General features: G+C 45.0%; 1 protein-coding gene across 1 annotated transcript in view; it reads right to left on the minus strand.

Moving 5' to 3' along the window:
• CDH2 (cadherin 2) overlaps window positions 1-2,530 on the minus strand; it is a 144,313-nt gene extending 141,783 nt beyond the window's left edge. Inside the window, exon 1 of the mRNA XM_026699259.2 lies at window positions 1,764-2,530. Within this exon, the coding sequence (XP_026555044.1) occupies window positions 1,764-1,838 (75 nt within the window). The 5' untranslated portion in view covers window positions 1,839-2,530. The remainder of the gene's footprint in view (window positions 1-1,763) is intronic.
• Between the last annotated feature and the right edge of the window lie 7,047 nt (window positions 2,531-9,577).

Here is a 9,577-nt window from a genome sequence, read left to right on the forward strand (position 1 = left end):
AGATGGAGTAGCCTTGGGTCTACTTGCCAGCACAGACTGTTGACTGAGGGAGGTGATAAGCTTTAACCCAAAGTAACCCAGGTTATTCCGGTGGAAATTTTCGCTAGTTGCTGCAGTAGCAGCAGAAAACAGCAGGAGTCAAGCTGGGAGGGAGCGGAGGCGGAGGCTGATTAAATTCTTCCTGGGAAGAGATTAGAGGATAGAGCTGAGGGGCGAGGTAACAGCTTAGCGCTCTTCTCTTCGCAGGACCTGAGTCCACAGAAGGGGGCGTTAGAAACACATTAGACCCACTGCAACTTTGGGGGTTGTAAATTACTTTGTAAGAGTCATTCAGGGCTCATTTCCTGACCCCTCCGGGTGGACGCTGCACGGATATTTGGCACACTGCCACCCGATTCTTGCCCGATGTTTCCAGGCCGTTAAAGAAGACTTCGAATCCCTCGTTATTCAAAAGGTAGACTTGGGAAAAGAATTCAAATTCCGTTTTTCTCCTGGGGAGTGGACCGAGGAAGACAGCAAAGGAGTCGGAAATAGTTACTGGGATAGACCGTGCCATGTTACACCGGGTTCGACCTTCCAAGGTTGCATGAGTAGGAACGCGCGGAGCATCTGCCGTAGTGAACCCCAGGCGGAGCGCGTGTGAGCGGTCAGACACAAAAGCAAAGCCAGGGGTGGCCCCTGCCACGCCTATTGGTGGATAGAATCCGCACCCTATTCCCAAGCTCGAGGGCGGGGGGTGGGGGGGGGAACACGACCCGAAACAAAGCCCAACTTTCTTAGTCACGTAACTTCCACCATCCTATCTAGACTTCGAAATCGCCAAGTCCGCGCGTTTCGTTTCCTGCCTGCCCGCAGGAAAGGCGCACTATTTCCATAATCTCCAGGAGAAGATGTGGGTGGTAGCGGCGATTCCTTTCCCACGCTCCTCTCCTAGGAAGAGAAGGCGCCCCGACTGTCCCGTTTCTAGTCTTCAAATTAAAAATAAGAAAAGATCCTTTTTCACACCTAGCCCGCCAATCTCCATTTCATTCACCTGCCTTACATGGCCTTCCCTTATAATATTTGCCGGATAGTTCCTTTCTTTGCAACCGGCGCCCTCCTCCCAGCCACCTTTCATTTTGTTTTGTTTTCTCTCACGCGTGGAAGGCCCACTGCCATATCCCACAACAACGGATTGGAGAATAACTTGGTTCTAACTTATCGCCTACTACTCCCTTTCACCCCCCAATCTCTTCTCTGGATTTGACTTGCCCTCAAGTATGACTTGACGCCGAATTAGCCACCTGCTCTGCTCAGCCCTAGAAAAGAAGACCGGGTCTCTTAACTCCCTGTGCAAGAAGCCAAGAAAGCAGGAGCCTCCGCCGCTGCCATCAAACGAAACCCGGCTCTGCACTGTGAAATCCTCTATTCCTATTCGATGCACCCCGACTCCTTCTTCTTCTTCCTGGGTTGGGTTGGGTTGTGGGGAGGGGGGGCGCCTCTGCTCAAGCCTCTTTCTTTCCCCAAGGCTGCTTCTGTTCAAACTGCAGTTGCAGAGCCCGGTCCTTTCCCCGCACCAGTGCCCTCCTTGAACCGCAGGCCCACCAAGCCTACAAGGCGTTTGAAAGAGCAGTCGCCCTTCCCCAGTTCCACTTCGACCGTCCGATCGCCGGCGTCCCGCAACCCCCCCCGCCACCGCCCATCGCCGGCATCGTCAGGAACAAAGAGCCCCCGAGCCCAGCTCCTCTTTTCTTTCTTTTTTTTTTTCCTCGCCCTCCTTTTACCTGCTGCAGGGCCGCCAGTACGAGGCAGAGCAGCGGCGGCCAGATCCGAGGCGGCGTTCCCGCTTTCCGGCACATGGAGGCGAAGGCAGCGGAGGAGAAGAGATGCACAAAACGGGAGAGCGCTTAAGCGGGGCGAAAAGTCCGCGGGGTCGGGGAGGGAGGCTCGGCCGTCTTGGGCCAAGGTGAGAAGAGAGAGAAAAGGCAGGAGGGGCTGGCGGTGACTCGGGCAGGGCTGGTCTCGAGGGAAAGGGCGACTGTGCTCTAGGTCAGCGGCAGCTCGGCTCCTTATCCTTCCCCTCGCGTCCTGGGTACCGGCGACGGTCCGCGCACACAAAAGGCAGCGGGCTACTCAGTCTAAAATCCGGGGCGGGTGGGGGTAGCGGCTCCTTCTTGGAATATAGCCCTGCTTCCTGTTTCTCAGGCTGCCTTCGCCGGCGACTTGAAGCAGCCGGTCCTCTTCTTAGTACGTCCCCAACTGCGTCTTGGCACCGCCGCTCGGATGCCGGCTAAGCGGTTTCTGCACGCTGCGTCCCGACTGCCTTTTTTGGGGTTGGTTTTTTTTTTGCCTCCTTCACTTTTCTGTGCCTCCCCGAGCAGCGGTAACAGCCGCCGCCGCCGCCGCTCGCTCCCAAGGATAACAATACCGGAGCAGCTTTTGCCTAGCTCGCGCTGCGTGCTTCTGGTTGCGTGTGTGCGCGCCCGCGTGTGTGCGTGCGTGTGCGCTTTTCCTTGTGCGAGGCTGCCGCTGCCGGCTTCGCCTCCTCTCTTCTCCACTCCCCCCACCCACCCGCTACCCTCCCTCCTCGGCTGTCCCTGCCGGCCTCGCGGCCAATGAGAAACCACCGGCTTCAGCTCGGCCCTCGCTTCGGCCGGCAGCCGCCCACCGCTTGGTACCCCACAGCCAAAGACCGAGCTACCGTGCTGCAGCTGCAGCCGGAGATGCTCCGAAGAAGCCTTGGAAATGATTGCAGGGGCCGGGGTGGGGGGGGGGGAGGCAGGGTGTGTCTGGCGTGGCACGAGCAACACGCGCGCGAATGCGATTTTAGGTGGACCGGGATAGGGCGGGAGGGAGGGGAGGGAGAGAGAGTTGAAGTGGTGTTTAATGAATCAGCGTAAGAAAGCTCGGCGGTGTTCTTATTTGCGGCCTGAAGTGCAGACATGCCAACGCCGAAAAAGAGAAGCAAAAGAGCTCGTCGACGCCAGGGAACGCCGCTCGGGCTCCCATTGTCTGAAGGCGCTTCGCAGTGAAGCCACCTGCTGGGGGAGGGAGGGGAAAAAAAGTCGTTATTTAAGGCGGCGGCGGCGGCCTTTGCTTTTGTTTTTATTCCTCTCCCCTCGAGTGTTTGAAGAGCCTGGAATTTGACCAGCCGGCCAATTAGAAAAGTTCCCGGCTCTGCGGTTTATTGGTTTAGCGAGCCTTTTGTCTCCGTCCGGGGCCCTTTTTCCCCCCATCTCGCTTTCCCCGCCTTCCTGCGATCCGTTACCTGCTTCAGTGCTCAAGAAATGTGGTTGGTTTGCTTTTTTTGGGGTGTTCGTGTTGTTTTTTGAAAAGGGGAGAAAACCCCGCTTTGGTTGGCTCCGGGCTGAGCTCCAATCCGTAGGTCCAAAAAAATGTCAGGCTGCATAACGTAAATTAGGTTTGCTGAGTGCACCGTTAACAGCGAGTATCAGTGCTGGGTCATTTGCAGAGCCGGCAAGGATTTTCCGCCACCCTGCAGGTCACTGAGCAAACTTGTTTTGCGTCCATGCTTCAAAGCCTCCAGCCTTAGAAAAAAAAAAGTGGGGGAGGGGAGGGATGGGCTCTCTGCTCCGAGTGGCTGCCTTGATTTGTAAACCGTTATTTAAAACGGACTTTGCTTGGAAAGGTGGAAAATAATGCATTTATAATATTCCGCTGTGACCCATGCAGATTTGGTGCCTGCGTTCGTAACCTGTAAGGTAAAATAGTTGAGTCTGTCTCTTTTTTTACCCAAAATGTAGTTTATTGGACAATGACCGAAGTTTCTGCCTGCCCAAAACAAAAGGGGCTTTAAAGTTAACACTCACCCACCCTTCGTTGAAAATAAGGACACCAGACTTATAAAGCTTCACTGCACTTGTAAAGCATGGATGTAATAGGAAGGTGTTGTTGGGAGATACCAGACCATTGACATGATTAAATTGTTTAAAGCAGCTTCTAAAGTACCTTATCACCTAGAGCAATCAGCTCCTGTTGAAATAATTTCTGCATGGTTTTTATTCACCAACTAAAGCATGGATGTAATATACTAGTGTATGAATGTATGCTTGTATGTGTGTGTGTGTGTGTGTATTGGGCAGAGACTGTCTGCCAGAACAAAACATTGCACTGATACCTGATTTAAATAATCATTACTAATTGTTTGTTAAATAATGCATTAAAATGAATTGATCCTCATCTGCATATACTGTACAGGCATAAACCATTTCTCACTTCTCTTGCAAACCCAAATGTATGTTTGCACATTCACATAGAGAAAAATAGTAGCAATATTAGTTTGATAAGGATAAATTTGTGTGTTCTCTCTGTGTAGCAAGCCCTGCTGTGGTCAAACCTCTTTCTCCCAGGTAAATGCGCATTAGGTTACTGCACTGCTGGAAATACACTATCTGTTTAGCCCAATTTAATTCTTGCAAGCTGAAGTAGAGATTCTTAAGCTGTGCAGCTTTTTTCCCTGTTTGCAACAACACTATGGTTAATAAATGGTCTGTACTGGTTGTGAGCAAAAGAAACCAATGCAGTAGGAAATCTATGCAGGCTTACTTTGAATCCTTATTCCCCAGTTAGTATGTTTACAGGCTAAATTACACACAGAGGAGAATGGCTTCATTCTGCCATTCTCTGCATGTAGAAACTTAAGTTCAGTGCAGAGTGGCCTTCTCCATAGCAGCTCTCTAGTTAGGGTTTTGATATCTACATTGTAGTTGGTGGGAGCTGACCAGAGAAAGACTTTCCCTGTCTTCCTTGAGGTGAGGGCTGTATCTTCCACTTTCCTGCTTGTTTCAGCACTCATTATTTTGTTTCAGCACTGTCTCATAATTTGCAACTGCCAATTGATGCCTTTCAATAACATTTTCTCTTGCTTATATACTCAGCAAAAATAAGACAATCCTAGTTCACCAGTAAGGTAAAGGAGACCTCTCAATTTTAGGCAAAAGCTTGGAATATAATCAAGCACAGGTTGATCCTGATGCATTGAGTTTCAGTTCTGCACGGTTGCCATACACTAAAGCAAATTGACTAAAAAAAATGATTTAATTTTACTTAGGGCAAAGCCACATGGGCACATTCAAGTACTATCACTAATCCTGTAGCCAACAAAATGCATGGTATTAAAAAATTTTGCTGTCCCCATTGCAGAGGCCTATACTGCCTTATTAATTCATTTGATTAAGATAAGGAAAGTAATTGTGAGATTCTCCCATCTTCAAGTTCCCTCACAGCTAACATCACCTGCCAGTAGAAAATCAACCATCAAATGCATTGGTCTTCCTATCAAGTGGGGCTGGGAGGGATGAATACACAGGTAGTCTGACTTACGGCTGTTTGCTTAAGGACCGTTCAAAGTTAATGATCCATGCTCAAAAGTTAATGACAAGCATCATCACTGCAGTCTTGTGATCCTATTTTGGATGTTTTGCAACAGGCTCATATTTACAAATGGTTGCAGTATCCCACGGTCATATGATCACATTTTATGACTCTTGCCATTTTCTGAAAAAAAAAAAAAAAAAACCTTAGATAAGCTGAATTCAGGCTTAACCTGCAAAAATAATTTAAAAATTGAGACCAATCACATGATGACTCAATTTATGACTGCAGTGACTTATGACCAAAATTCCAGGCTCAATGGCAATATGGCAAATAGTGTGTTTGATTGAATTAAATGGCATTATGGGCACATTGCAGCAGTATGTAGCACAGCGTCATGTAGTATAGTTTGCCACATTGTGTAAAAGAAAGAAAAATTGCTAAGTTCATATTTTTTAAAATACCATTACGGATGCTTATTATACCATGACCTCATTTATATCCATAAAGGAAACTACTTGAGGCCTGCCCTGTAATCTTCTCATAATGGATTATTGTGGGGAAAATAGGAGGAAGTATATATTGAATATGTTCACTGCCTTCAGTTGTTCGTAAAAATAATAAAGGCGGTATACAAAGAAAAATATTTGAACTTTTTTGTTTATATGATATAACTTATAATTGGCAATGGGAGGGGTCTTTCAACTTTGGAGCATTTCTAATATGACCTTTCTATAGTTCTACATATTTACAAATAGCTATTAGGAGACTGAGTGTTAATTTCATAATATTGACTGAGTAAACAATGAACCAGTTTCAGCCTGGTTATCATAAAATGGAAAGTTATTATTTTCTCACAGGTTTTTCTCCAACATAGGTGATCGACATGTGTTTAGCCACCTGTCAAATTGCCCAATCGTAGCCCATAGATGTAAAAATATTCCATATCTGTGACTTGCTCACAAATATGGATCTAGCACTTGCCTGAACAAGTGTTAATTTCATGAATTTTTCAAAAGGTTGTAAAATTCATGTTGGAAAGAACCATGTAAGTCTTGATGAGCTGGGATCAGGTATTGGTAACCCAACAAAATCTGTTTTGTTCTTCATAGCGACCCAAGCAAAATGACAACAAGAGTGATCAAAGGATAATTTGTGTGTGTCCTCAGCAGTCTAAAGCAGATGATAGGAATTGGTCAGTTCCCAACACCTACCGGTAATTGCATCAGCATCTACATTCTCAATGAAGCATGCCAGATCATATCCTTGGCAAAAAAATTTGTGGGTCTGAGCCAGTTTTGTCGATTGGTTAAGGTCTCAAGCTACAAAAAGCAGTCCTCAACTTATGATCACAATCGAGTCCAACATTTCTGTTGCTAAGTGAAACATTTGTTAAATGAGTTTTGCTCCATTTTATAACCTTTCTTTCCACAATTGTTAAGTGAACCACTTAACAGGTTGTTAAGTGAATCTAGTTTCCCATTGACTTTGCTTGTTAGAAGGTTGCAAAAGGGAATTACATCACTCCAGGACACGGCAACAATCATAAATATGAACCAGTTGCCAAGCATATGTGATCATGTGACCATGGGGGTGCTGTCATGGACATTAGTGTGACAATGGTCATAAGTCCCTTTTTTCAGCACTTATAACTTCAAACGGTCACTACATGAAATGTTATAAGTCAAGGATCTGCTGTACTAGTCCTACCTTAGTCACAAAAGCCAGCTGGGTGATTTTGGGCCAAATGGTCTGTCTCCATCTAGTCTTCCTCACGGGATTATTAAGAAAATGGGAAAAGGAAGGACTACTAGGAATGTTTGTTGCCTTGAGTTATTTATAAAAATAATGATGAAAATAAATAAAAATAAAAAACATTAAACACTTATTTAACACTAACAGTAGAACAACTAAAGATAACTTTAATCTGCCTCCGTAGGGGCATGTCGGTTAGGGTAACATGCGGATAGAAACTGAAATTGTTCCCAATTAATTGCAGCGCCTTGACTCAAACATGTTTTTAACAACATTTTTTTAAATAATGTTTAAATTTATTCTGTCTAGGAATGGGGCAAAGTAAATCCCTTAATAACCGAGAATAAACATAAAGGTTATGTGTATGTCCAGTTGATTAGAATGAAAGTAGCCATTTCTCTGTTTAGCTTGAGATGGTAGGAAAAAGAACAAGACCCAAGCAAATAGGTGATATTATTGCACAGGTTAACAAAGGGCTCTTGGAAATGGGTAACCTACCAGTCTTGGAAAAGACATTATTCTCTACTAATCAAAGGTACATGTAGCACTTAGACAGTTTTTATGATATTTTTTGTATTTCATTATACTGTATTATAGTATTCTATGGTATTTATTAGTAAATCATGACGATAAGTTTAGTGTACAAAGTTTTTCATTTGGGGGGAATTTTTATCTTTTTCTTTTTTGATTTCTATTTCTTCTTCAAACATTGTTCTATTTCATTGTGTTTTTTAAAAGTATATTTTGGAGATTTTTTTCTATATGTTGTACTTTTTCTAAATTTAATATTTTCCTAAAATATTTATTGAGCTTAGCCAATAATTTTTTATTGGGAAAAGAAAGACTTCTTCAAATTTCTGTTTGCCCGATTGCTTTGAAAAATCGTGCTAATGCTTGAGGAAGGAAAGCCTTGCAGTGAGCAGCATGAGATCTTCTTTTGTTTTCTTTACTGGAAGACGAGGCGCCTGAAGTGTACTGGACCGTGCTTGGTTTCCAACTGTAAAAGCAAAACAATAATAGCACAAGAGCGTGAATGTCTAGGTGTGGTTTGGGAGAAGATTTGTTTCACATGGGACAAGACAGAAAAAAAATGCACCCTTCAGCTTAGCAGGCAATTGATGGTGAAGGAGAAAGAGGCTTGGACTTCAGCATACCAGCAGGAAAGCAGCTGAAAGGGGAAGCTGAACCCACCAGTCCCAACACCCCAAAAACCTACACCAGCCAGCACAGTGGCATTTTTTCCCCTATTCCAGCACAGACTGAGAACTTGCAAAGCCAATGCTTCACCAGCAGTTCAGTACAGCAGCTAATAGCAACAGACCCAGTTAACGTACAGATGGCTAAATAATGGTTAAAGACTTTGTTAGGGGAGTAGAACTATTCATGGGACTGTTTAGAGCAGAGGTGTCAAACTGGATTTCTTCAAGGGCCAGATCAGCATTGTAGTTCTCTTCTGCAGGGTCGGTGGGTGGGGACAGGATGGATGTCTCTTGCAGCACCCTGCTGGCCAAAATGGGGCATGGGCATCTGCTTGTGCCCCCCCACGCACCTCATTTTCATCCTCCATGTCCTCTTGCAGCACTCAGCCAGCCAAAAGTGGACCATGGGAGCTGGTTTTCAGCCATTTTCAGGCCATTTTTTGCCCTGTTTTGGGTCCATTTTTCAGCAGTTTTGCACCCATTTTGGGCTGTTTCTCGGCTATTTTCGGGCCAGTTTTAGGGCTGTTTTCAGTCTATTTTGGGCCCAGTTTTGACTGGCGGAGTGCTGCAGGAGACCATGGAAGGTTAAAACGTGGCGCCTTTTATCCGCCTAAGGCTCTGCAGACCAGTCCCTTGATATTTCCAAGGCCAGGCCCATGGGCCGGATTTAAGTACTGCGAGGGCCTTGAGCTTGACACCCCTGGTTTTGAGATTAGATAAATGCACAGACATAGCCTGGAATAGTACACTGTAGCATAGACTTAGTGATAAGTGTTAAAGGTAGAATTTAGAAAAATAAGTAATTTTTTATATAACAAAAAGCCTACCTGTAAATACAGAGAAGATAACAGTCTCTTCGTTGGTGTTGTGTTCCATTTCACAAAAGAACCCCCTCATAGTGCTGATTCCGTTTTCAATCTATTGGAGTAGGAAATATGAAATAGTATTCTGATAAAATACTGTGTAATTGTTTTTTCTTCTGAGGTGCACCAGAAGTGGAAAAAGGCTTCAGAAGTCATGCAACTGTGGTTACAATATCAATTGGCATCGTCTTAAAAGAAGCTGTGTATTTTATTGGGTTCACATGATCCCAAGATAATATGTACTTGAATTAAGGAGGTGACAACAGTACCTTGATATACTTTTCAGCCACTTCTTAATATTTCCTTAGCTACAATGTGCATTTTCTTGGGATCATATGTTGTTGATATATGGCACAAAAAAAATATGGCTTCTTTAAGAAAATGTCTGAGTGAAGGAAGAAAATCTGTGTACGCTCCAGATTTCCTTTTCTACTTTTACTGTAGATC

This window comes from Pseudonaja textilis, chromosome 3, assembly GCF_049901715.1.
Source record: "Pseudonaja textilis isolate UNSWEBS1 chromosome 3, rPseTex1.2, whole genome shotgun sequence".
NCBI lineage: Eukaryota > Metazoa > Chordata > Lepidosauria > Squamata > Elapidae > Pseudonaja > Pseudonaja textilis.